This window comes from Phaeodactylum tricornutum, chromosome 18, assembly GCF_000150955.2.
Source record: "Phaeodactylum tricornutum CCAP 1055/1 chromosome 18, whole genome shotgun sequence".
NCBI classification, from domain to species: domain Eukaryota; phylum Bacillariophyta; class Bacillariophyceae; order Surirellales; family Neidiaceae; genus Phaeodactylum; species Phaeodactylum tricornutum.
In genome coordinates this window covers 401,041-428,435 of record NC_011686.1, presented here as the reverse complement: position 1 = coordinate 428,435, position 27,395 = coordinate 401,041, and the positions used below count along the sequence as shown (strand labels likewise).

General features: G+C 47.1%; 8 protein-coding genes across 8 annotated transcripts; 3 read left to right on the top strand and 5 right to left on the bottom strand.

Moving 5' to 3' along the window:
- Positions 1 to 456: 456 nt before the first annotated feature.
- On the top strand, positions 457 to 1,673 carry PHATRDRAFT_29711 (predicted protein). The gene is made up of 2 exons (XM_002183186.1): positions 457 to 646; positions 975 to 1,673. Exons 1-2 carry the CDS (start codon positions 563 to 565, stop codon positions 1,554 to 1,556), a joined length of 666 nt encoding a protein of 221 aa, XP_002183222.1. The 5' UTR covers positions 457 to 562; the 3' UTR covers positions 1,557 to 1,673.
- Positions 1,674 to 1,839: 166 nt separating this feature from the next.
- PHATRDRAFT_48626 (predicted protein) lies at positions 1,840 to 2,523 on the bottom strand. Its single transcript, XM_002183057.1, has one exon. The coding sequence runs from the start codon at positions 2,426 to 2,428 to the stop codon at positions 1,964 to 1,966; it is 465 nt and encodes a 154-aa protein (XP_002183093.1). The 5' UTR covers positions 2,429 to 2,523; the 3' UTR covers positions 1,840 to 1,963.
- A 2,619-nt stretch (positions 2,524 to 5,142) lies between these two features.
- Positions 5,143 to 7,254, bottom strand: PHATRDRAFT_48625 (predicted protein; the record flags this gene model as incomplete). Its single annotated transcript, XM_002183056.1, has 1 exon — positions 5,143 to 7,254. One exon carries the CDS (start codon positions 7,252 to 7,254, stop codon positions 5,254 to 5,256), a length of 2,001 nt encoding a protein of 666 aa, XP_002183092.1. The 3' UTR covers positions 5,143 to 5,253.
- Positions 7,255 to 12,913: 5,659 nt separating this feature from the next.
- PHATRDRAFT_8000 (predicted protein) lies at positions 12,914 to 13,474 on the top strand (the record flags this gene model as incomplete). The annotated part of the gene is made up of 2 exons (XM_002183185.1): positions 12,914 to 13,033; positions 13,238 to 13,474. Coding segments are annotated over 2 exons (357 nt in total), but the record flags the coding sequence as incomplete, so codon positions are not given.
- Positions 13,475 to 14,706: 1,232 nt separating this feature from the next.
- On the top strand, positions 14,707 to 16,895 carry PHATRDRAFT_48623 (predicted protein; the record flags this gene model as incomplete). Its single annotated transcript, XM_002183184.1, has 3 exons — positions 14,707 to 15,266; positions 15,352 to 15,516; positions 15,652 to 16,895. The coding sequence occupies exons 1-3, from the start codon at positions 14,738 to 14,740 to the stop codon at positions 16,893 to 16,895; spliced, it is 1,938 nt and encodes a 645-aa protein (XP_002183220.1). The 5' UTR covers positions 14,707 to 14,737.
- Positions 16,896 to 17,123: 228 nt separating this feature from the next.
- Positions 17,124 to 17,726, bottom strand: GLRXC2 (glutaredoxin; the record flags this gene model as incomplete). The annotated part of the gene is made up of 1 exon (XM_002183055.1): positions 17,124 to 17,726. One exon carries the CDS (start codon positions 17,724 to 17,726, stop codon positions 17,124 to 17,126), a length of 603 nt encoding a protein of 200 aa, XP_002183091.1.
- Positions 17,727 to 18,024: 298 nt separating this feature from the next.
- On the bottom strand, positions 18,025 to 19,576 carry PHATRDRAFT_48622 (predicted protein; the record flags this gene model as incomplete). The annotated part of the gene is made up of 2 exons (XM_002183054.1): positions 18,025 to 19,210; positions 19,287 to 19,576. 2 exons carry the CDS (start codon positions 19,574 to 19,576, stop codon positions 18,025 to 18,027), a joined length of 1,476 nt encoding a protein of 491 aa, XP_002183090.1.
- Positions 19,577 to 20,108: 532 nt separating this feature from the next.
- Positions 20,109 to 20,661, bottom strand: PHATRDRAFT_39131 (predicted protein; the record flags this gene model as incomplete). The annotated part of the gene is made up of 2 exons (XM_002183053.1): positions 20,109 to 20,488; positions 20,619 to 20,661. The coding sequence occupies 2 exons, from the start codon at positions 20,659 to 20,661 to the stop codon at positions 20,109 to 20,111; spliced, it is 423 nt and encodes a 140-aa protein (XP_002183089.1).
- Between the last annotated feature and the right edge of the window lie 6,734 nt (positions 20,662 to 27,395).

Below are 27,395 nucleotides of genomic sequence, written 5' to 3'. Positions count from 1 at the left end.
TGAGTGTCGCGATGGGCACGACAATCATGGAGCAAACAATCCTTCGAGGTTTTCCCAACGCTGCGGGAGAATGGACACTGGAGAGCCATCGTGTGTAGTGTCCATGGCACTCGGTATACACGGAGTTGCCGTGGCAGTGAGGCTGTTTTAACCCCACCAAGGGTTTCCATGCTGGAGCCCGGCCGAGTGTCGGATAGCCGTTATATATGAAAACTCGAATATTCCTTTCAAAACCGGTACGACATTCTAGGGGTGGGGTCATTCAATTTTAAACCTTCACGTAGGTGAATATAGAATATCTCGCGACGCGCGTGGATTTGCGACGTTCTTCCCTTCGCCGAACGGGAACCCAGGGCAGAGGGCGCCTCTGGATGCCACGGTGCCGCGGATTTCGTTCGGGGTCAACCGCAAATGACTGAATGTTCGTGTGTTCCTTTCCTACAAAGCAAGTTCCGTTACCTACAAGAGTTGTTGCGAATAGTGGTTCCGTTCTATTGACGTCTCGTGTTCCTCCCTACATTTTGTGTTTTATATTTGAGCATTCAACTAACCAACTGCAACCATGGCGGCTACCGATCAAATTCGACAGATGGTGAACTTTATTCTCCAAGAGGCCCACGAAAAGGCCAACGAAATTCGCGTCAAGGTGGGTAAAGGATCGGTCCGCAAAGAGCTTATACCTAGCTAGTTGTACGATCTCGCAACGGTGTTTTCATTTCTGCCTACGGTACGCCTCGGTATTCATGTCATCCTGGACGTTCTCGTGGAGATTTGCCGACGTTCCTTTCCGGACGGCGTAGTCGATGCAACTTTCTTTGCCTCCTGTAGTTGACATTGTTTCTTCCCATTTTACCTCGCATTGTTCAATTTGTAGATGGCTTCGTCAATACTCGCACCGCATTCTGTATCCATAGAATTTACATGTATCTCTTCCTCACACCAATTCCCTTTTTCGCCCGCACTTTCGTCTCCAGACGGAACACGATTTCAATTTGGAGAAGCAAACTTTGGTGCACGAAGCCAAGTTGAACATTCAGGACGAATTCACCAAGAAGGAAAAGGATCGCGAAGTGCAGCAGCGTATCGCGCGATCGGCCGAGATTGGCGAATGCCGCGTCAAAAAAATGAAGATTCGCGACGATCTGTTGCAAAAGCTCGTGGCCGATGCCGGCGCCAAGTGTGCCGTCGTAGCGCGCGGTCAGAACTACCCCCAGTTGCTCCAAAAACTCATTGTCCAGGGACTCATCAAGATTGAAGAAATGGAAGTCACCGTTTTCTGCCGCAACGAGGATATCGGCACGATCGAAAAGATCCTCGACGTAGCCGTCCAAGAATACGTGGAGATCATGAAGCGGGAATCCGGCGTCACGTTGGAGCCCAAGGTTGTCATGAACGAGAATCGTAACAGGGATTTGACCACTAATTCGTACGGAGGTATCGTGCTGACCGCCCTTAACGGTAAGATTGTTTGTGACAATACCATGGCGAGTCGACTGAATTTGGTGTACGAAGAGCTTCTGCCCAGTATCCGTGCAATTCTCTTCCCGGACGTGTGAGCGGTCGCTTAGTAGGCAGCGATTGGATGGAGCCTCGGCCATCGGTTTGAGAGCACGGCATCATGCCAGTTGTAACGAGAGTAAACATCCGTATTAATCGAGTGAACTGTTTGCGAACTTTATGTTATCGTGGATGGCTGCATCCTGGGAAGTCAATTTGTCATCACAAAGGTATTGTTGTTTGTTTGTCTATCGGATGACGATTGCTGTGCCAAGGCAAGTGTCAACAGACCAAGTGGAGGCCGTGGGCGCAATCCAAAGCTATGGAAGCATCGCTTCTAAGAAGGATGTAAAGTATTACACTTACATTACAATGTTTATCAAAAGAAAAATTACGCGAGCATGAGGCCTTCCATATAATGAAGCGCTATCGCGGACAACCACAAAAAGAGCCAGAATAGATTCACTCAACCACTGATACGAATCCATAGTACAAGCCATAGGACAAACGGCGTGATGGTTAACAAAACAATCACCCCGACAACAGTGGATACATCAAAACACCGGAGTTTGCTATCCTTCTTGGTCATGGCTGAAACGCGCTTGTTGGAACTGCGAAATCCGGGTGGGCTCTCGTCCAACTTGTAGGAATTACGTGTGGTGCGCCCAGGTGTAACTGGAGGTATCTCGACGACATCGTCGACCACCTTCACCGTGAAGCTCTCCTGTGTAGCTTCTGTATCTTTGGAGGAGACACGTTCCATGTCAATGGGGGCTGAAAGACCGCGACTTGAGGAATCCCAGCCACATTCCTCGTCCAATACGTTTGCCTCCAGCGTCACGAGAGTAATATCTGCTTCCGCTTCGAAGGGAGCTTGGTCGATGAAGCTACTGTCACCTTTTGTCGCATCGCTTGTATTGAGACTTGCCATATTATTGTGGGGGTTTCAAAGCAAGTGACCAAGAAAAGAGTGATAAGAAAACACCGGCCAGATTTGCTTGCTACTCGCAACGACTTCCTCGTCAGTCCGCAAAAAGTGGACTGGGCTAAAAAAGTTGCGGACTGGCTATATGAAGTTCCTTTGACTAGATGCCGAAGGAATTTACCGGCAACGCATCTGGCTTTCCTACATTCAGCTTGCTATCTTGTACGGAGTCGGCGTCCTTCGGTTCGTGGAATTCTGTGAGAACCGCTCTACTACCGTTGAGTGATTGGCCAAACCTCCTAGTAGCGTGATAATGTCAACTTATATTTAAGTCGAACGGTCGTTATGTAGGTGCGAACTCCTCTTGCCATATATGTGCTGCACGTGCAGGCTGCTCACGAATCGCCTAGAACTTATGGTAGATGGCAATTGGGATTCTCGGTGCACCATGAGACTTAGTATCGTCCTTTCTGCGCTTCAGAAGGGTGGACTGTGAATGTTTCCACCAATCGCGCTTTTCGTTTCTGCAAGATATTACAGGTTAGTCAAAGTAGTCGTTGATTATGTTTTGTGACCGACAGAAAAATTAGATGCGAGCGAAAAATCGTTTCATGAACTATAACTGTCAGTAAAACCGTACGGTGAAAAGACGCAACTTGAGCCTGTAATGTGGGTTGAGTGCTCATGAATGGATGAGTTTAATTGCAGCAAATGATTGCTCCAATACTTGCGTTGCGCCATTTTACGCTCGCGGGGATCGGCAGAAACGGCTTGAATACATTCGAAATAGTAAGCGAAAGGCCTTCGGCAAGGCTTTTCCTCTTTAGACAGAGCAAGACCTAACATAAATGTGAACAAGCAAGCCGCGATGCTGTCAATCTTATTTACTAGTAGTTGTGACAGCCAACCTGCTAGCAGCAATGTTCTTATGTCATTTTCTGTTTGCTCCTGCATTTGTAGGGGGGTGCCCTTGACGCTGACAAATATCATCCGTGATGTGCAGATTTCCACTATTCGAAAAATGATATCGCGTTTGTTTTGGTCGCGATTGTATGTTATAGGCCAGCCGTCGTTGCGGATCCAAAAAACGAGAGGAATCTAGTAGATGACTTACGCGAGTCGGAACGAAATCGCAGTGAATCTCTCGGGATTTTATCCGTCTGCCGAGCGACTCCATAGTCTTGAAGTTGTGGTAATGTTGCTTCAAAAATGTGAAAAATTCAATCGCTCTTATCGTATCAAGAGAGGAATCTAGTAGATGACTTACGCTAGTCGGAGCGGGGTTTTATCCGTCTACCAAGCGACTCCATAGTCTTGACGTTGTGGTAATGTTGCTTAAAAATGTGAAGAAATGCAATCGCTCTTATCGTATATTACGTGAAACTTTCCGCTCCTGCTTCACTGTCAAGAGATCGCTTGGAAATAAGAAATCCATTTTGCTTTGGTGATGCTGATTGTGACATGAACGAGGAATATCTCGCGAGCAGTCTGTCGTTCCAAATGGGGTTATATACTTTGATGGAGGATTCACTAAGATACCCGGAAACGAGTGATTGGTTCGGAACCGTAAAGGGTAGAGAGTACTCTGTTGCCAAACACACAGACTCTGACCGTGAGAAATCGGTTACTCTCAAAAAGCCCGAGCGGTTCACACTCTGCAATCTTTGGTTCGAGATCGATCCCTTTCCACCATGACTCTCAAAGGTACGTTTGCCTGTTCCTTTTCATGAAGTTGTTGATATAGAATGAATCGACAGATGAAAATTGGCCGAGGAGAGGAAATACGAGCTCTCGTAGTCGCTATCCTTCGCAGCGTGCTTCCGAGTGACTGCTTTGCAGTTTTCTGTCTCCTGACAATGTGACTGTTTTGTCTCGCTGTGTGCTGCACATATAGGGGAATCCAACGTTTCACCGGAGGCTGAAATCGATCTGAATTCGGCTCCGCCGGAAGAAAACCCGCCTCCGTTTGCGATGGCCATTCCTGCCGGCAACAGCTATAAGCCAGCTCCGGCCTCTTCAACAGCGTCACGCCCAACAACGACCACTACGACGACGTACACGGTCCCAGCTCCATCGCCAGCAGCCACTGGCCAAGTCGTCAATCTTACGAATTTGGGGACGTAAGTCAGTGTATTGCTGTTTACACGGAATAGGCTACCTGATGAATTTTGATGTCGTGCTGTGAATCTCATTTTGTCCTCTCTGTTATGGCTTCTTTTCTTCAACACAAAACGCACAGGAGCCCTCACAATATCAACTGTCCCTATTGCCAGCAGTCGGCCGTCACGCGGACTCGCTCCCAAATCGATTGCTTCACCATTACGATGATTGTGATTCTTATTCTCCTTTTCTGGCCGCTCTTTTGGGTTCCGTTAGTAGTACCCGGTTGCAAAACGACCGAGCATGTAAGTGGAAGAAGCACTACTTTACACTATGTACCTTTCGGGCGAATGTGAGTGCCTACTCGGCTAGTTACTCACCGCGTTGCTTGCTTCTGTATCACCATTCTCCATTTCATATATCAGTATTGTGGTCACTGCCATCGCAAGGTTGGTGATACTGCTCCTTGCGGCTAAGGGTTTGCGTCGCGCATACACAGCCTGGCCACTTGTTAATGGTTCAATTGCATGTTTAATGTTGATTTTACCAAAGTGGCAATCCCATGTTTCGTTTGAATTATTGGCATGTCTCTTTGTGCAATACCGAAGGGGGAGCGAAATCGTTCGTCGAGTTTTTTTAGTCATAAGGAAGTTTGTTTTAAAGTACGGCCTCTTATCAGACATTGCATAATTTCTAGAATTCACATTCGGCATGTTTTCTCTTCTCAATCGTCACGTCCGAAACAGGCGAGTTGACAGCAAATCGTGGCACGGTTGCAGGACGTCCAATACGGGGGCACAGGAGGCGCCGGAGCCTTTTCCTCCAGAGAGTCCGTTTTCGTATGAAGTGCGTCCCAGTGCAATTCCTCGCTGACCGGCCTGCTGCGCATCGGACAAAATCCCAACACTAGCCATGGGACCCACCAGATTGAGGCGCACGGCGGCCGACACCACATCCCGAGCGACACAGTACGCTAGAAGCTGACACGCCTGCGGGGCGGTCAAGTCCAACAAGGCCGCAACGGCACCAAAAATAGTGGGTAAATGACCGGCGCTGGGGTCGTCTCGAACGCGAGCTTGCAAGATCGACAGTACTTGATTGGTAGTCACTTTTGTGTGTGTTTTGGTACCTTGCTGGAACCAAACCTGCACCACGCGCAACAAGTTGCGACCTTGGTCTAGGGAGGCTCGACAAGCCGGTCCGTTGCCGACCAGCAAGGAATGGAGATTTCGATCTAAGTGGTTCCAACGTGTGATAAATTCTGCATCCAACTCTCCGTCGGCACCGAACGCGCTAGAAGAAGCTTCCTTGTGGCTAGCGAGAAGTGCGGGCGTGACGGTTTGCATAGTGGATGTGGCCGTGGCGCGGACGAGATCGGAAACCATTGAATTGTCGTTGTTGCCCGCCGCTACGAGACCCAGTTGCGCAGCGGCTTCCAAGCCGGCCGAGTGGGCAAAGCTTCCCGTCGGCAAGGCCGAGTCAGCCAATACAAAGGCATTCCAATAAGTGGCGTCACTCGATGGAGGCGGTACAAGGTGATCGTCAGCGGTGGGAACGATCGCCACAGACGCGGCATTCTCCTCCAATCGTGACGTCGATTCCGGAACTGCGGAAATGTTCCGCACGGGCGATGACGTGACGGCCCGAATGCGATCACGGTAAATGGGGTAGCCCAAGTCCTCCGCGGTGGGTTGCAATAAATGGTGGAAAACGCGGTACAAGTCTTCGTTGGAGCAGGCTGCCAGTCGCGCGACGTACACATCAGCGTGGCGTGTAGGTACCGTGGTGACGCTGCAGAGGACGCGTCCCGCCAAACAGCTCCCATCAAACGGAAGATTGTCATGATCGCTATTGCGAGTTTGTGTCCGTGTGTTGGGGGTACGCTCCCGAATCCGAGTGTAGGGACGCGCCAAGCTGGCAGCCATGTCGTGGCAGCGCTCGACGACGGCTTCGACCCGGGATCCGTACAGGACCAGGGAGGCGTAGGCGTTGAATTGCAAAGACGCGTTCCGAAAGTCCATACCGGTGTTGCCGTCCAGGATGACACGATCAACGAGGACGGGATGAGACGAGTCGTGGTCGTTGAAGTAAATTTCCGTCTGATTTAGCAGCGAGGTTTGTTCCCATCGTTCTCCGCGGACGTAACGACCGGAGGAGATCCAATCCACCAAGGCCAAGGACGCATTAGGATCGATGACGGCTGTCTGTATCTGTTCCAAAACACTGCCCCGAAAGGGTGTCACTGGATCCGGGGTCACGACGCACAACGCGTGTTCGTCGACACGCAGATCCAGGACGTTGCGACTGGGTTTGGTCGTTTGCGGTCCTGGTGATGTTGCAATACCATCAACGGTTTGTGGGAGACTGGATTGCGGGTAGACACGATTGGATCCTTGCGTCAGCAGGGCGAGAGTAGCGTGCGACAGAACATCCGCTCGGTAGTGGAGCGTATCGCCGGGGAGGATGCCGCCACCGTAGTTACCGAGGTAGGCAATCGTGGCGCCGGCCGCTTGGACGGCACTGGATTGCAGTGGAATCAAACGTGCGGGTGCTTGGTGACTGACGCGAGTCAGGTAGGTGCTGTATTCCGTACCGCCAGTACTGCTCTTGCTGGTGTCGGGTGCCGCAGTGGCGACTAAATGGCCGATGCCGTTCTGTACCCGCTGAAAGGCGGACGTTGTGGAGGAACCGGCGCGAATCAAGGGAGACCGCAAGGGCGCAATGGTACCCATGGCGACTGCAGCAGCCGGTCGAGTGCCCTTTGTTACGATTCGCAGCCGCCAGTGCTCTGGAGAGACGAGAACAGTTATAGTAGCAGGGAAAGGCCGAACGAGTACTGCCCACTCCAGACGAAGAACAAGGCTGTTGGATGCAGACGCCAAAGATTTTGTGACGAGTGTCTAGATCTCGTAGGCTGTCGCTTGTGACTAACTCGTGACCCATGATCGGAATTTGTGGAATGGAACCGCACAGTCCTGTGAGATTCGTGACTAGTTGTCCGCCAACAAAAAAGGAACGAACGGTGCCCGAGAGACCACAAATCCTTCGTTGCCGTGTGTGACAGTGACCTGTGAATGGATCTGTGAAAATGTAAAGGAGCTTCACAGCCATTCCACACGACCGGCTCGTGGAGTGGGATCCTTCCTCGCTATAGACTCACACTCGCGACTGCCCCTTGTCATCGCCGTCTGACGTAGTCTCGTCAACACGATCGCCACAACTCTCGGTGGAGGAGGTCAGTAAAGTGTCTCTGGAAGCAAACTAGGAACGAGGCGGTATTCGCACCAATAAGATCAGTGGACGAAGCCCCATCCAATGGCCAGCAGCACGTTATGGAACACCAACGGCGTCCGTAGGGAGACAGACACATTCGGATTATCGATATTACTAGCCCAGAGTCAAAATTTACATCGATTGCGACCGCGATGGAGTAATCGACAGGCGTTGTCCAGTTCCGAGCCCTTGCCCTTTTCTCTCCGCCAGCTGGTGCCGATCTACGCCACTTGGATCGCCGCTCTGACGCAAGAGGAGCCCCAGCATCCGGCAAACGATACTGCAACGATCGATTCCTGTAGTCGTTGGACCTGGACGGATACTGTTACTTACTATTGTCCGGACCCAGACGAAGCCACTTTGTGTCTGGCAACCGTGGCTGAAGCCGATGGAAACGACGACGCTGATGACGTCAAAGTTGTTGGCGGTCGAGATCACCAGGCGCATACTGTGCTACTCACTCTACAATACCTCCTATTCCGCTGCGCTTCCCAAAAGCACACGCATGATGGAGTGGAAGCGGATCCTCTAGTCGGTATGGCTACGGTCGTCTTGCCTTTTCTGCGGCAGCAATACCAACAATTATCAGCCGCAAAGTGTATTTCCGAATCCCTACTAGAGGCCATTTTGGACGCGGTCTTTTGGAACCAGCAACCGGTAGAAGAATGGCATACGGAATGGCTCCAAACCTGTTTATCACTCATCTGCGTCCCAAATCCTGTTACCGCCCGTGAAAAGTCGTCAGGAGTGGACGAAATGCACGAGAATTCAACTCTAAGGGATCAGACATTTTTGACTAGGGTACATTGGTGGAAGATTTCTAGTCTACTTTTGGTACGCCTGGCAACGGAAGCTACCACTACTGATGCGGCGGCGGCGACGACAGCGTCTGAAATGATCGCGATCGCTGTCACCGACACAATGGAACGTGGTGTACGCGAAGCAGCCGCCTCGTCACTGGAGGATATTGCGCTTTTGTTACGACCGCTCTCGAACGACTTGTGGCCCGTACTTAGCACATTATCGTCGTCATGGCAATCGACACGGTACATTGAGCGGTTATGGATTGTAGTGGGTGATTTGTACCTGACCACCACCGCCACTCCAACCACCACGCCGGAACCCATTCCGTCGGCGAGATTGGGGCCCGTTTTACTCACTTGTACAACTATTCTCTGTGATCTTTTCTCGTCCATTATCGATAAAGAATTGCCCGTCTTTGCGGAACGCCATCATAGTTTTACATACAAGACATGCTGTAGACCAATTGCACAATCAGGGTTTTGGCAACTAATTCACTACTGTCTCGACCAAGGTAACGTTGTGCCCAAGAAACTTTCCTGGGCGTGGAGCGAGTATGCTTATCAAGGGTTGGATACGATCACCTCTCAGTTGCTCCGTCGACGTGCCCTCTATTTGCTGCGGTGCATGGTCGAGCGCGAAGATCTACCAACTTGGAATCAATTCGTAGCGTGCTTTGAGATGATTGAAATGGAGTTCGAAACGCATTTGATTGATCAAGTCTGGGATACTGTGGCGTCGCTGTGTGCCAAGATGGAAACGCATCCAGTGGCAACGCTAAGGAATGAATCCGGCGAGACACCGCCGAATGTTTCGTGGGAGTGGATGAGAGTCTTGTTAGCTCGGACGTTGACCTCTCACGATGCCCCGGCGTTGCGCAAACTGGGACTATACAGACTTTTTCAAGGACAAGCAGGTATTCAAGTCCATTCAGCGACATCAGAGTACAAATGCGCTGCCGATGCATCCGTAGCCACCGACCAGAATGGGAACCGATTGAAGAATAGGCAAAAGAAGTCATCGAACGTGATCGAAAATCCCAGATGTGGTGCACCACTGAGCATCGTTTCGACAAATTTTGTATGGCAGGTGATTTTACCGGCCTACGACTCTCTTGAGGCATCGGTGGGCTTGCACATGAACGTTGATGTAAAAGGAAAGATTGTGTCCCAAGACATGAGCGTCTTGCTCGAGAATTTCTTGGACCGATTTATCATGGCAATTGGGCCGCATCCTGAAAGGCTTCACGAGTTTGTAAGCGGTTTGTGGAAGGTGGAAACCATGGGGACCTTGCATCGAAAAACAACTGTGTTGACTTTTTCAGTACTTGCGAAAACGTTACAGAATCACAATTCTTTTGTTCTTCCACTTGACGAAAAAATGCTACAAAGTGGCGTGAATTCGTTTCAAATGTTATATTCTTTAGGGTCCTTGGTTGCATCATACCGGGAGTCACTTCTCAATTCTTTAGCAACCGTATTAGCTAGCGCCACGCCAGTCGCAACGATACCGCCACTATCAATACTGTCTGTGTTGGCGCTCTACCCGCTACCCACGACCACGGGAGGACCAGGAATCATGTCGACCGAATCCATCAACAAGGGTGTAACTTGTCTCACTAGCATCACTCCATATTCTGCCCTGTATCGATGGCTGACTAACCTTAGCCAGGAAACTTCTTTGTGGGGTAGTACACTTGGATCGGCTCTTTCGATGGCGTACGTTAGCGGCTCTTTGTTTAAGGAAGCGACGCCTACGTCAGTTGAAGATTGGGATCCAGTGGTTGGATCATCGCAGCTTGATAGAGAAGTTGGGAAGGCGATTGCTCTTTTTTCTTCTTTGGCATTGAATACGCCGGCAAATGATTCGTCGGCAGCTGGTGAAGTATTGTGGCCTGCCATCCATAAAGGCTTGGAATCTGCAGCAGCTGCCTCATCATTACCAACGTGGCCGAAAGCAGAGCGAGTGACTCGAGCCTTGATATTGCTTGAGAGTGGTTGTCAATTACGCGTTTTATCAGGAATAGGCAACGGGGATCTTCTGATGGACCGTAAAACCCAACAAATGATGCCTCCTTCGCCGAGCGTTGAAAGAATGTTGAGGAACGCCATTACTTTTCTTTTGCGTCATGTTCAAGTTCTGTCAGCCAAGGACAGTGGCAACGATGCATGGGGTTCCGTAGGCGGTTCGCGATCGGGCAACGCCAAGCGACTTTCCGCAACGTTTGCTCGATTGATTGGGCAATTTCAAGTCCTTCACGAAGGCTTCCCATCAAGTATGATGATAAGTGAAGCCGTAGGTCAATTGTTGAACAAGAGTCTTAAAACCCTCGTTGATTCTAGCGATGGTGCTAGCTCCATCCATGATCTAGCACTCCTGTTTGCTTCGCTGACAAGCGGGGCTGAGCTTGAGAAGGATGATTTGCTTTCGACAGCTCAGCTTCTGTTGAGTCTTCGCTTCGCAGATCTTGTTAAAAGTGGGTCACATGTTCAGCCGGCAAGATCTGTTTTTCAATACGCGAAGTGGGGCTCTCTGTCCATCATTCTACCCAGTCTCTTCGACAATCCCCCTGAAAGTACTGATAATTTGGTGACCTATCACTTAGCAGTGTTTGAAAAAATTCTTGACGAACTAGAATCAACGCCTCACGAAGCTCTCATGCCTCTTTTCAAGGTCCTTTTAATCACGGTCAAAAGCCGATTCTCATCCTTATCGATGGACTGCAATCCTCACGCCGATGTTGATAACCTCAGACATCTCGATCGGATTAGTAAGACGCTGATTTCCATGATGATTGATTCAAAGACCAGCTCGGAAAATTCCTACATGCTGGATGAAATTTGCAAGTTTCTCTTTTCGGTCGATTTTCTTATGGATGAGGCAGACCGCCTACGCAAGGATTCGGCAGCCTTTGACCCAATCCGTTCGGCGTTTCGTCGGCTCATCAATATCGCCGGGACAGCGCGTACCCATATCGCTCGCTCTGTACTTTGTCGAATCTGCGCCAGCTGGCTTGGTCCGGAAAAAGGAAATAGTAAAGACGCAGGAATTGCGGCGATTCCGTACATGGAAGATATATCAAAGCTACTTGTTCATAAAGAGGAGCTTGTGGCCATAGCCTCTAGGCACCAAGATATTACTTCTATCCACGGCGGAGCCACATTACAAGTTCCAGCAAATACGGACGAGTCGAGTATTGTACGAGGGTTGATCCTCACATTTGTTGCGATGCTTCCAAATGTTGACCGAGGTTTGAACCCTGATGTTTTGAGCAAGCTTTTACATCCGCTTATTTTGTCTCTATTCGACAAAGCCCTAAAAACGTCGCCTACCCTTGTAATGAAAGGCACAGCAGCCTACTGCATCAAGATGAGGGCCTGGCAAGCTTTATGCATTTTGTCGCGCTTTGTGACCAGCGATATTGCTGAGGAAATATGCACCAAGCTCTTTCGGGCGCTGGCAGAGAATTTGCATGGCCAAATTCGCTACTTTCTAGAGATATTTACCATTCAGTGTTCCAGAAAATTTCCTGAATTATTCTCCGAGGCGATTGTTTCCGATATTCAGCGCACAGATTTATCGTTGCAGCAAGTTTCATCGCTAATGGTAGTGACTGGAAACCTGACTGTTGGTCGTTACCAAAATGACTTCAATAGCCAACTCGGCAGCAAGAAAGGAAAATCACGTCTCAAACAGATTTTGGCAGGAGTGATTCCTTGGCTGAGTTCGACGCAAGGATTTAGTCGAGCTATTGCACAACTGCTCGTTCACAGATTGATTCCGCTCGTCATGGATGTAAGAGATGCGCCCATTGAAAAAGGAGAATTGGATAAGGACTGGTATCTACGCTCGTTGCATAATTTCTTGGAGACTAACACCGACATGAGCCGCCTAAGGAAAAAGCAAACAAATTTTTTTTCAGGCTACAACGTCGACGAGGTGTGTACTCCAGAAGGTGCTCTCAGCATTCGAGTCGATGAGGGACACGAAGCTGATCCGGACAGTATGATAGACTTGATCAAAGATTGCCTTCAAGAGGTTTATGTTGAGGCACACGCCAAGGATGTACCAACGTGGAAGCAGATTAAAAACATAATTGACATGGGAACAGACAACGAGGAGTCGACGGATTCCCTTGTTGATGGAGATGTCAATTTTCAACGCAAAATCATACCACTTGATGCACTTAATTTAGCTTTGGAGGAATTACGTGAACAGCGTTTGCGAAACATCGCTGGTCGACGAAAACAAGGGCTTATCGTTTGTGCTAGTCTCATTGACAAGGTTCCAAATCTCGGCGGTTTGGCGCGAACTGCGGAAATTTTTGCGGCTGATCGTCTTGTGATACCGGATTTACAAGTAACGAAAATGGACAACTTTAAGAGTCTCTGTGTCGGGGCCAGTGACTGGATCGAGATCGAAGAATGCAATGAGAAGGTATGTTGTTTCTCGATTTCCTGTCGGTCTATTTATCTTTTTTGAATGGGCGTCGGAGGATTAACGTCGTTTTTACCAAGATCTGTTCTGAGCACACCTTGATGTGATTGACCCTATGTATGAAGATGCCCCTTTGAATTCGCTGAGTTAAGAGGATTTTTTTCGTATTGTGCCAAACTGACGCTTGCTGTTCCTTCGCTATAGGACCTTGCTAACTGGCTTCGGTGTGCCCGGAACCTGGGCTATTACATTGTCGGTATCGAGCAGACTTCGTCAAGTGTGTCCCTTTGTGAATTCCAGTACCCCGACGCTCCTACAGTTTTGCTTCTCGGGAAAGAGAAAGAGGGTATCCCTGTTGAATATCTGCAGCTTGTCGATCAGTGCGTCGAGATTCCGCAACTGGGTATCATCCGGAGTCTTAACGTGCATGTATCTGGTGCAATATCCATGTGGGAATACACTAGACAAAAACTGTTGGCAGGTCGATTGAAAATTTAGCATAAGTTGTGAGTGTTGCGTGCGTTGACACTCGTTCTTTGGCGTCCTGCCAGCTTCTCGATTGAAGGATTACGACAAAGCTTCCTGAATCTTCTGAAAAAGAAGAGGCTTTCCATGAGGGTCACGTTTACTAGGAATGACAATTGTTCTGCTGGTGGAATGACTCAATCCTCAATTCATGAGTCCAATGGACTTTTTGAAACTCACCAGCGCAACATCACTCTATAGGTTTTTCTCTCTCTCTCTCTCTTGATTTGCTACTCTATGCTTGGAGTTCAATTATCGATTTATAGCTTGTGAAGATGGATGGGTCTTCCCAAACATAAAAATCTCTTACCTCACTGCCATGGCAACGAAAGTTCCACAGCGACCAAAGAATACAATTCGCTTGGATCAGTCCACACACGGGATATCTTTGACTGGCTAGGTTTATCCCCCATGCCGAAACGTGAGGGGAATTTCAGATTCAAAAATCACTTAAAGATGTGTTTGTATGTAACGTCTGTGAAAGCAACCTTTTGTTGGTTTTCTTTGACAGAGTGTCCGGCCTTCGCTACAAGTTTGATTGTATCATAAAACGAGCAACCCAAACTTTCATAGCTATCCATCCCGGTGAGCCGTCAGTAATAAGGAGCGGTCAGTAGTTCATTCCGCGAGCATACATGTCAAGTTCTCCAGGGAATATCGAATTGAGAGAGTTATTGTGATTTTGATGGTGAATTTCTGACACTTGTGGATCTTGGGCAAGGGCGCGTGTGGATTTAGCTAACTGTAATAGGAAATGGCGTTGAGCGTTGAGAGGGAAAAACTAGAGAGAAGTATAATAGGATGACGATCCAACAAAAGAGGATTGGACTCAGAGTCACCATGTTTTTCCTAGCTAGTGTCCAGAATCGAACCAGTGAAATACTCTGTTGCCAAATTCAATCAGCGATATCGCAGAGACGTTGAGATTTTTTCATCAAATAAGCGAAGTTTCCATCTTAACGACTTTTGGTTCGTGTTTTGCATACCCACATATTAGGCAAGAAGAATATTTAAGCTACTATTTTCAAATATGGCCAGATCTTTATATGAGATCATTCCCCTACCTAGACGGAACTTTTTACCGCAGCGTTTCACCGATTCAACCAAACCAGATCGAGAGATCCAATCCATTTCATTCGCCCTTACAGCAACAGTAGTCGATAAAAAAGAAACAGGGATATGGCGAGCATGAAGACTTCATCCCAGCGGAAAAATGCCTTCGAAAGAGGTCCTATCAGTCCTTCCAAATCAGTGCTACGGTCTCCGCCATCGCAGATTTACACCAGGGGAACAGTTGGGTCGGTCATGACGGGTTCTCCCCGAAGGCGGCCTTCCCCTCGATACTCTCACTCCAACTCCCTGGCTCTCCCGCGGCGCCCCCGATCAAAATCACCGTCTCGAGAGAGCCGTTCTCGAGTCCATCTTCCTCAATCTCACCGCCGATCACGTAGCGCCAGTTCCCAGCCCATCGTTTCCAGCAGCGATAGTCTACAACGTACTCCTGTTTCTACCCGTTCCATTATATCCCATCCGCAGCCTCAAGATGAAACGCGTTCAGCCCATTCGTCCAGATCCTACCCCCCGAAGAAGCACGTCGATTTTAGAGATGATCCCAATGCGTCGTCGAGTTCAAAACGAGACCCGTCGCCGGCGCCTTCTTCCGGTTCGGCAAAGGTTCACATCAAAGCCACAAAAAGCGTCATGGAAGGTATGTCGGTTTTGGATCCCCACCTGAAAGTCAGATGTTATGCTCACCTCTTCTTTCTCTTTCGATACGTTCGCTTTTTCCGCAGAATTGTCTAAAGCCCCGAATACTGAACAGCGGATCGTTGCGATAACCAACGCGTGCGAACTTTTAGACCACTACGACGAGACGTATCACAATGCGGAACTAGCGCTAGGTGTCGCCTCGGCACTCATAAAAAGACTGCAGTACTCCTATGGTGACGCTGAGACTCGTATGTTATGTACAGCATTGGAAATGACCTTGCGTGCATCACCCAGATCAATTAAACAAACGTTCGAAAGGTGGCCCTCCACGTATATGGTGCGATTGCTTAAACTGATGGAGTATTCTGAAACGGGAAACAAAGCGCACAAGGATATTACCATTGTCAACATTTTCAAGGTGCTGCTTTCCTTGTCCAGGCCATATGAGCTACGGGCGAGTCTACTGCGGCAATCGAGCATGATGGATCTACTGAAAAGGACCGCCACCAATCAAACGCTACCTGCGGATGCCAAACTTGTACGGTTGAATTTTATCGCATTTCTGGCCAAATGCGATGCGAATAAATCAATTCTTTATGAAAGCGAGGAAGTGCTAGATGGCATTTTACGAATAGCAAATGGAGAAGTTTTGGATCTAGGAAAGCTACATGCTGTGACAATCCTCATGGAGTTGGCATCGGATCCAACCATTCAGGTGAGAATGGCTTTCAGTGATCGGATTTTAGGTACGCTTGTAAAACTGCTATTGGTGGAAAACACAAAAGCTGCTCGTGAAGCAGCCATCACCGCACTGCAAAACTTGGCCTTTCGTAAAGAAAATCGATTACGGCTCGTCACTTTCAAATCGGGAATTGTGCTGGAAGCACTCAAAAACGCCCTCACCAAAGACACCGACTCCAAATCTCGCCGGCGCGCTGCAGGAGCACTCACTAATCTCGCGTGTGAAGAAACAGTGGCCATCATGGGGAAGTATAGTGGATTACTGGAAGCCTTAGCTATTGTGACGACAACCGACGAAGTGGTGGAAGTCCAGACAAGGGCGTGTCTTGCATTGACAAAAATCGCAGGCAACACTACTATCAAAATGGAATCTTTCAAACCAATGTTGGATGCTTTGATAGTGGCATCGCTAAGCAAAAAAGCTAATTCAATATCAGCAGTTTTTCGCGTCAAAGCGAGAGACGCCGAGAACCGTAACGTCATGGCTCTTTACCCTGGTTTGTTGGATACTTTGTCCGATGTGTGCCTTTCCGAGAGAGCCAACATCCGGGACAAAGACAATTCCGTCCACGCACTAATGCATCTTGTGAATGAAGAACAAAATCGCCTCACGATGGGTCAGAACGCTGTTGTATTGGAGGCGCTGGTTGCAGCGGCGTCATACACAGATGCCTCTCTCGTAGAAGCTCGGGATAGTGCCATAATCGCTTTGGAACGGCTCGCCACCGAGCATTCGGTTCGTCCTGGAATGGCCCGACACCCGTCTCTTCTCACAGTTGTGGCTGCAGCCGTCGAACGGGAGACCGCCTGGCATGATCAAGGCCGTGACTGCGAGCACGATTATCTGGCCAAACCACTTTTGATGAGCCTGCTCATAGCGATATGAAACTGTTGTTGCGCAACAACACCTCGTGTTCCATAAAATAGACTTCCAACATAGAGTTTTTACCGTCGCTCAACATTCTATTTTACTGTGGGAAAAAGTCTACGTGTTGAAGGCTCCCCTTAATTCACGATGTCAGGCGGTATAACGACAGTGAGATAAAGGAATGGAACTTTTTGACTTGGCGAAGAGATCGATCGAGGCCCACGAGACGAAATGCTTGACAGTTGCTTAAAACATCTTCAAAGATTTTTTCGCACCCTTCTTGGTCACACCAGATTTTTTCATCAATGCATCGAGCTCTTTGCTCTCCACAAGTCCGGCAAGTTCCGAACAACCGCCTATACACTGACCACCAATGAAAATCTTCGGTAACGACGTCGCTCCATTCTCTACCTGTTTCGCCAGCGCCACGCGTGTTACACTTTCTTTCCCTCCAAGCAAAAACCATTCCGCTCCGAGCTCAATCTTCTCATAGTCGTAACCAGAAGCTTCCAACATACTGACGGCTTCGGATGAGAAGGGGGAGAGGCCGTACGTGTATATCAACACCTTGTTGCTTTTTTTGTTGGCCGCAATGGTGGCTTCAATTTCGTCCTCGTCCACACCCGTTAGCTTTCCCAGAATAGTGGCCTGAATCTGTGCTTCGGCCGCAAATAGCGGCTTCAATAGTCCCATTCCTTGTGCCATTACTTTGATAATGGGATTCGGGCTGCGATCATCCGACGGCGAGGCCGAGAGTGCCGAAGTCGACCGGAGCACGGGCGAGCCTGGCTGCGGGGCAAAGGCAGCGGCAGAAGCCAGGATGAACGCACAAGCAATGAACGACTTCATCTTTGTATGATAACACATTTTATGCAAGGGAAGGGCAAGCCTTTCTTCTCCATGGTAGTCGTTCGCTGCAATCGAAGAGCTCCCAATATTCCACTTCGTCAGGCGAAAATCATCATCCAAATTTCACTGTCGTGATGAGTCACAGTTTCACAGCTTCGCGCCCTTTTCAAAAGTATACCACAGAATCGATAGAATCATACGTCTACTGTGAGGTGCTTTTTCAGAAATTTCATCCCGACGTCCTTATTTCCTAACTGGGAACACAAATTATAGAGCATCTGCCTTAAAGATTATTTTGTTAATAGCCCGGTTGTGCTTCTAGTTCAGCTCGTATTTCCTCCAGCCTCTGGTAAGAAGGTTCCAAAAACACCCTGATAGCGGTTTTGACGGATTCTGGTGCCATGCCCTGCTTCACGGTTGTGTCCTCATGCCAGTGTTGTCCGGCTCGGGGCCCGCGACCCTTGCTATAGAACTTGGCTACATCTTGCATGCGCGCCATTTGAGAGTCAGAAAGCGTGCCGATCAAAGGTGGCAAAACGTGTTCCCAAACATCGTACGGAAGCTCGTTGTAGTTGAGAAACCAGCGGGGCGGCGCGTTTGGCAACGACTTGGCCCGGTCGTATTCCCGAATAGCCGATTCGCACAAGGACGCCAAATGGACTGCACAATACTCTTCGTGGCTCAAAGATTCCACCGTACGCTCTTTCGCTTCTACTATTTCTTTGAGTAACGCCGGCTGATTGGGTTCACCGTACGACCGCAGACAGACTGGCAAAAAGTTCTGAGACAGGGGGTTGCCGCGCTGATAGTTTTTGAAATGGCTCATCATGACTTCGATCGAGTCGCGATAGGCAAAAACCCACGGCGTATTCGGCATGGCTTTGGCAAAAGCTTCAATTGATTTAACTCCAACCGATTGGATTTTGTAGAAGACGTGCTGAGGTTGAATAGGCCGTGTGGTTCGACCCATCAGATAAAACACGTCCTGAATCAGTGCAGACTGGGCACCAACATTGCATGTCGTACCCTCGCCTTCACAAGCCTTGAGGGCAGCGACGGGTGGGGGCGATTCCGAATATACCCGACTTTGTGAGTACGTCGAAGCACCTAAGACGTTGGCGATTAAAGTGGAACCACAGCGCGATTCATGAAACACGACAGCTGTTGGAGGAACAGGACCTTGTCCGGGTTTGGGAGGAGTAGCGGCAAAGGTGTGGTTCCGGCTATCATACGCAAACGCCTTGCGCGTGATTTCGTACAAATCAACCGTATGCAGGGTTCCCTGACACATCATCGACTGCTCTCTGAGATCTTTGAACATCGGGACTTTTGAGGGATCTCTTTCCTGCAAATGCCAAGATACATGACAAAATGTAGCACCCACACCAGTGTATGCCTTTTCCGCAGTCGAAACCAATCCTTTTTTTGGAACTTTAATGCTCACCAACGTGTGAAAACCCTCCATAATGCCATCTAAGAAATCGCTGCAACAAGCAAAAGATGGACGTGAGGCTATCGGAAGAAGACAGAAAGAATTCCAACAATGATGTAACAACATACGTTGGGACATCCTTGCGAGCGATATGATCGCGTTTGCGCAGCTTATCGGGTCTCCGTCGGATACGCTTTTGTCCCGTCAATTTGTCGATTTCAACATCGGGAATGTTGACACCAGCAAGCCAGTAAACCCACAAAGTTTGATAAAATGCTAATAATATGGCTAAAAAACCAACTACTTTTAAAAGCAGCCCCCTTCCGGCGAAAGACGAGATCAAAGACCTCGAGGTGCCCCGATTCCGACCATTCAATCTCGCACTCCGCGGCATTGTTGGCGCCGCGGGTACCGGCATTCTCTTGAACGGTGTCCTACGATGGAAGTATTGATGATCTCCACGAGTTCATCAGTGAGAGTTGGAAAAAGCAAAGGAAGAATCGCGTTTGATAGTTGACTGATGTATTTCCCATGAAAGGCTGGACAGCCCAACCAACTTACAGTTAGCATCAACAGTCCACAGTCACTTTGTCACTGCGTCCGAAAAGGGTCTTTACTGGCAGGATTGGTCATTGTGACTATACATGGGAGATACGACTCAAATACGTCGCGGAAGAACGGTAATTTCGTCCAAGAATATGAGTCTAATTCCAAATTCCCTTTGGCAAATTTGTAGCAGTTCAATTTGAAAGTGAACATAGTATTGCTGTTGACGTGCAACCACTGCCAGTTTACAGTTAACTTCATGAACTGCGTTACAAAATGTAGGCAATTGCGTATTCGGTTTCATTGCTTAATGGGTAGCTACAAGACAGAGCAACTCTTTCAAAGACTTTCAGTGCAAAATCGGATCTTTAGATCTTGTTGCTTTCTTCACCTTCCGAAATTATCTAAACATCATCCGTTCGCATGTCATCAATTACTTTCTCCACCGTTTCGTTCCGCTCGTGAACAGCCTTGGCTTTGAGTTTTTGGCTCCCGTGCACTTTTTTTATGTACGGATTCCTTTCTTCTCGTGCAATGTTAACATAATCCAAAACGCTCCGCGCTTTTAAATGAGTATTCCGCAGCACATTTTCGTCCATAGACAGCGTTTGCTCTACTTGACGCATTGTGGTGGGATTCGAATCATAATAAATTGATATGAATCGACCTTTTTGGTAGTAGCGGTTGCCTTGGCTGTCGGCATACCGTGCCTGAAATCTGTGGGGCAAATCGCGAATACCGTGATTATGAATACCCCGTACAATACCACCACCTTTGACAACCTCTGTTGATAATTTCTTCATTAATTCAGTCAATGTATGGAAATCTGTAAAGAAAGGAACGTTGCGCAAGTTGCCGTTTTTAAGAGAGTGGCGAATGAAAACAACCTCTCGACAGGGGCGATAGAAACTTACGAGCCGTATTCTTAGCCGTTAGAACACATTCGTAGAATACCATGATAGTATTCGTAGAAATAAGATGACGTGCCAGTGAAACTTTCAATGGAGACACAGCGCTCGCGTGATTGTGATTTGCGCTCCACCGCTAATTTTGGTATTGTTTCCTCACTGATGCTGTTACCTGATCGCTGCTCAAATTGCTAGGATTCTAGACCCAGAAAGCGGAAACTCACTGTCAGACAGCTTCGTCTGGTCTTCGTCCCACACTGAAAAAGGCACACCATTAATTGGGTGGCTTCTGTTCATTTTTTAGAGAAAATCCACAATTTGGGATTAACAGGGGTGAAAATTACTCGATTTGGGGAAAATAACATAGATTCAAAGTATCTTTATTTCTTGCGGATATCGTCATGCTTTTCGTGGAGGCTGCCTAATTACGTCGGACCACTATTGTGTTGGATCAGGTCAAAAGAGTAAGCAGAAAGAGTAGCTTGTGGAATGACTTGCACTGTGTATGATTGTAACTAACAGTGATATATACAAAATACCACAGCCTATGAATTTGCATTTTTGCAAATTAAAAAGTTATCTGTGCCCATGTATCTTCTAACGATGCCTTAATTACATAGGAATACATATAATAAGGCCAATTCCATTGACATGTTGTAGTCACAGTCAGTGTACATTTTCCCAAAAAAAGTAATACACACCCCTGCTCATCCCAAATAGTGGATTTTCTCTATTTTCAAAAGGAATTAATTGCCAGATTTAACAAGCCTGGCCAAAATTATGTAGATTATGAAACCATTTGCAAGAAGAACCGTAGATATGGTAGAAAATTTTGATGCTTCCAATATGTTAATAAGTACTACCAAAGTGCACCATGGGACAGAATGCTGTTAAAGACAGAGTCTGGTAAAATTAATGTTGCCGTTATTACAAACAACCTGCAATACACCTAAGAGACTTAGGAACTCTAAAACTCTACTTGTTGGAAACGGTCCCCTTGGGTTTGGCAGCAGATACAAGGACCTATGCATAAACTAGCAGTACGGATCAACAAACTTATGAAACAATGATTGAAGTAGTACTATAAACTAATTCTTGTTGTTTGCCTGATTTGCCAAGATGCAACAAACCCTGAGGAACAAACTCAACCATAACCAAATATCTTTGTTCTGTCATAGTTTCCTTAAACATTCACACATGCTCACAAATACTTGTAGTGGAACCGGAAACACCTTTCATAACACACAGGGCACGGAAAATGACGCGCATTCATTTACATCCGTTAGCCAGGTTGTCTGTCAACTGGAAAGTTGGTTTTGAGTACTGCATTGCGCAATTGCGTGCATGCCTTGAGTCATGACACCTAAGGCAAGTTGACCAAAACTAATTGTGTATGTTTGGTTGCAGATTGCAGCAATGATTATTTTGCATTGGTGACTGGACAGTTGAATGTCCAAATACTTCTTGTGATTGTTTTGGGTCTTGACCGTTACCATGCTTGGAAGCATGGTTACTATGATAAACTTGCCCATGGTAGCATGTACAATACCGTGGGATTGATGAAAACGGTCAATGGTAATGCTTAAGACCTTGGAATGGTGGTTTTGGCACAGTGGAACTTGATGAAACTGAATAGATTTGGCTTTTGTTTAGAGCTTATAAATCTTAACAACAATTGTGTAAAAACCATATTTGTTAGTTTGTATCTCTTTGTTAGAAGCCAGACAAGTCTTGATCACCTTGTGCTGTCTTCAGAAGCCAGGAGATACTTGACATTGACATTGTCACAACATACTACCAAAGTAAATTGTGTGGACAGAATGCCGCTGTATGATAAGACAAGTGTTGGCGTTATTGCTAACAACCTACAATACATCTAAGAGACTTAGGGACTCTAAACTCTACTTGTTGGCAACACTCCCCTTGGGTTAGGCCACGGATACAAGGACTGTGTAAAAAGCAGGGCAGATCAAAAAACTTTTAAAACAATGATAGAATATTAGATTCTACAAACTAGCACCTTTTATCAGATCATATCCTAAGTTGACTGCAGTCCTGGTAACTTCACCAACTAAACCTGAATCTTCCATGCTCCCCATAGTATCCATATAATGCAATATCCATACTTGCGTACTTATCGCGGAATTGTTAGTATCTCTTGTAACACACATGGTACGAAAATTGGGTCTTGTTAATTTTCATCCGTTTCCCTTGTGTTTCATCCAAATGACTCTTTCTGTTGAATCCATTTATTTATTTGGAGCTTTGGTGCAACTGAAGTCTCCTTACTAATCACAAGCCTTCTCAAAGTAAGCAAAGAAAACTGCAAATCTGTGCCCATGGATCTTCTGACAATGCCATAATTACATAGGAATACATATAACAAGGCCAATTCCATTGACATGTTCACAACTTGCAGTAAACATATTGATTTCTGCTTGTGACACACTTTTGAGAGAAATGTCTCAAACGCACACTCTGCACAGGTACATACTGTGAGATTCTTGTTGCGAAAGGCCTTAGTGGCCGCATGCTTTCCCCAGACCTTCTTCTTTTCCTTAGCCAAAAGCTGATGCCATTCATTTGGGGGATAATTACCCACTCAAAATGCTGGGGCAACAAGGTCTAGTAAACAAAAGTTGGGCATGAGAACAAACAACCTGCAATACACATAAGCAAGTCTAAGGATTGTAAAACTCAACTTGCTTGCAATGCTCCCTGCGGGCTAGACAGCGGATACAAGGACCTATGCTAATACAAAGTTTGGATCAATGACTTTCTAGATGTCAACTGGAATGACAGTTTTGAGTAGCGGTTTGCACAATGGTACGCATTACTTCGGTTGTGGCACCCATGGCAAGCCTGTCAAAACTAATCTTTTGTGTTTGCCCACAAATTCCAACACAGATGGTTTTGGACAGGTGCAATCCCAGTTGAGTATACAGAAAGGTGATGTGACCATTTTGGGACTTGGCCGTAGTCATGCTAAGGAGCATGGTAACTATAATGAATGTGCCCATGGTGCCGTGTACAACAATGTGGAGACTAATGAAATGGACCATGTTGGCGCTTTGCAATTGTGCAACTAAATGGAAAGTGAAAGATTTGGCTTTAGTTTAGAGCTTATAAATCTTAACAACAAATGTGTAAAAACCATACATGTTAGTTTGTATCTCTTTGTTAGAAGCCAGACAAGTCTTGATCACCTTGTGCTGTCTTCAGAAGCCAGGAGATACTTGATGTTGACACTAAAACAATGAGAGGAAGATTATGCTAGAGGAAAAGCACTGATCCGGCCTTGATGAGGCCGCAAAATAACTAATCCGGCCACAACCTATATTCCGTTAAGTAGCTAAGGTAGTTAAAGAGTTCTTTCCTTAGTAATTGGATCACACGCATTAATTAAATTGAAACTTACATCCTCAAGCCACTTTTCGTAAAGATTCATCAATGGATCATCTCTCACAGTCAAGATGCCTCCTACAAATGAAGCGTTTTTTGGAGAACATCTTTCATTGCAGACCACAAATTAATCCTTGAATGCATTCAAAAACAGTATAAAGGTGGTCTTTAAATACTTGAAGCATTTAAGATTCACATTTCTTCATAATTATCACTACTAAGGAAAGCAATGTGGCCCCACCTTAGGTATTTAGTAAATCTTGATTTTGGCCGGATTAGTGAACTTCCTCATGGCGTTTCTCCTTGAAAGGCGCAACATAAGTCCATGCCGGAACATTCACAGTCAACTGCTTGACCTGAATCCAAACTTTTCCGTTATCCTTGTCAAATACCGTCCCTGTATGGGGGGTTAACAACACCATCTTCTTGTGCTCCGTTTTGAAATTGGCATCAGGTGCAGCAACATTTTGTACATCCGGACAACATAACCCAACGGCAGTTTGTTGACACCCGGCACAGAGCTCAAATAATTGACCAACCACTTGAAGAACGGACTTCCCTTGGTTCCTTTTTCGAGAACAGAGACAAAGACTTGACCTGGACATCCTCCTCATCCTTCGCTTCTTCCATTTCAGGCACTTTCCAGGTGTACAGGTTTCCGATAGCTGCAGTAAAGTCCGCCGCAACAACAGGAACCCCTGGTCAGAGACTGTCTTGGTATACACCAAGGCGACATGTCCCTACAACAAGTGACACCAAACATGGGTAACGGAAGTGTGAATCAGAATGGAGAGCATGGTGGAACTGTGGCATTTATGTTGGCCTTATTGCACAACACAATGTATTTGTGCCGTGATCAGGGCCATCCTTTTAACGAATTCTTCTATACTCACGCAATGTATTGTTGATACAATGAGAGAGTAAGATGAATAAAGGGGAAAGCCTCGTAAGGCCCCGATTGTATTGTAATTAATCGGTAACTCAATCGGTTTGACCTCGACTGAATTTAGAATTGTGAGTAGAGACAAATATGGATGTAATCTTTTCGAGTGCAAACAAATCCCTTGGAGCTCCCTTAGGAGTCTCAGTAGAATCCGTACTACTCTCCACGGATAGTCACATTACTGGGATAGTAATGTTCTGGTCAATCGTATTCAAGGAGACCGTAGCCTCTGTACTGTCTTCTATGCGTTGATCCCGCAGAATCCAGATGACTGCAAATGAATGCAAATGAATGCATATGAATGCAAATGAATGCAAATGAATGCAGATGAATGCAGATGAATGCAGATGAACGTGAGACCCTTTGATCGTGTGCAGACTTATCTGCTTCGATTCAATCCCAGTTTGTAGACGTGGAGAAGGTATTTTCTTTACCTCTCAAGGGACGACCATAATAGAGAAAATCGCTTATGTAAAGATGATTTCTTGGTCGGCAAGACATGTCGTCTTGCGTGTCACAACTGCTGCATCCTTAGATGCATACACGTGTCACTTCGCACTGCCTTCGCAAATGACATTTCGGTAATGACCCGAAAAACATTGCCTCTATCCGCAGCATCGTACAGACGACGACTGGGACAGTAATAAGGCTGGCAAACATGGCCAATATTCAGAGCTAGGCACTATGCTAGTTGAATGTTCCAACAACAATAGCTATGACAATTGCTCACCTTAGTGGCAAATTGCAGTATTGCGTGGCTATACTTTATCACTCCCTTCAATCTCGCAGTCTGGGAGTACAAAGTCCAGTCTAGAGATTGCCCCAAAGTATGGTGGCGCAGAAGGTACTGTATGGCCGTGGCTCAAAACAGAATGTGACTGATGAGGAATTTGTGCTGAGGGCCAGACAGACACTTAGTGAGCATATCACTGAGATTGGAGCCCGTTGGTTCATGTGCAAGACGCATTGTCCCACTAGCAATGCACTCGCGAACCTTATGGTATGAAATAGCATTGTGCTTTTTCTTAAGTACCGACGAAGGTATCGTCGAACTTGTGACGACACTCATATTGTCGCAGAAAACATTTGCGGGTCCACAAAGTGGAACACCCAATACCCGTAGGTTGTACCGCAAGGCTATGATCATTTCGGAAGCTATGCGCATGGCAACAAACTCCGATCCATATGTCGATCCTTCGACAGTGTTTTGTCTCTTGGAGTACCAACGTATTGGTGTTCCATTTATAAAAATAAGTATGCCGGTGGTCGATCTCCGCGTGACGTGACAATCTGCATGAGCAGCATCCACAAACACCGTGATTTGTACTGACCTACCCATAGGTTTTGGCATTGCTGGAGGGAGTTCCTCTACAGCATTTGGGTATTGCTCCTTCCACATAGGATCAGAGAACTTGACCTGAGAAAATTCTCTCATTTTAGGGTCACAGACAAGCTTGGAATTCAAGTGTCGCTTTAAGTAGCTGAACATACGAAGCACCGCATTGTAGTGGCCTTCTCTTGGTTTCGCATTGAAGCGTGACATAAGACCCACTTCTTGGGTAATGTCAATTCGTCCAAGTTCAGATGTCCAGAGAAGAATGCCGATAAGACTCATATAAAAGTTCGCTCGGTCATCGTCGAGGAAAGCGGACGTATCCACCTCCGGATGGTATCCGGGTATCAAGGGCGTGACAATTCGGTTACTTGTTGAAAGTTTCAGCCCAAGAGTTTCCTCTATGTTTTTTATCGCGTTGGTTAAGTACTGCTGAGCAGACATGTACCACGCCGACGTACCATCCTTGAATGTGTACGTTCCAATAGTGGCTCCAAGAAATGTTTCTGGAGCGCTACCACCCTTGAGTGTGTAGGGAATGTTTTTGAGCATTTCTAAAATCGCCCTGGTATTTTCCGAGACAACCGTTAGGTCGTCGACGTAGCTTATAATGTACTCGTAGTACTCGCTTTCGTCCTTGCGCTTAGCAGCTCGGTACCACATATCTGGATCGGCCTTAGAAGACACAAAACCCATAGTCCTTAGACTTTGCGCGAGGTGGGAATGCCACGCTGCGCCACTGGACTTTAGTCCATACAGAGCCTTAGCAATGATGACTGTCCGTCCCTCGAACTCTTCAAACTCAGGGCCAGCAATTGCATAGACCTTTTCACGACAATCGGCATTGACGTAAGCATTACCAATGTCAACTGAGACGAGATCAAGATTGTTCAGACTGGCAAGTAAGAAACCTAGTCGAACACTCTCCCTTGACGCAACACTGGAATAAGTATCATCAGTGGGAGGGTCTGTCACATGGCCTCCAGCAACAAGGCGTGCCTTGCGTCGGAAGTCCATTTTGACATCAAAAATAATCCACATCGGGATGCGTTTATAATCCTTGGGAGCTCTTTCTCCCTTCGAGAGGATAGTGAAGGTCTCCATC

Excerpts from the sequence above, each read along its gene's own strand:
- PHATRDRAFT_29711 (XM_002183186.1), top strand. The coding sequence starts at position 563 with ATGGCGGCTACCGATCAAATTCGACAGATGGTGAACTTTATTCTCCAA. Across the intron at positions 647-974 it reads CCAACGAAATTCGCGTCAAG|ACGGAACACGATTTCAATTT; the intron begins GTGGGTAAAGGA and ends TTTCGTCTCCAG.
- PHATRDRAFT_48626 (XM_002183057.1), bottom strand. The coding sequence starts at position 2,428 with ATGGCAAGTCTCAATACAAGCGATGCGACAAAAGGTGACAGTAGCTTC.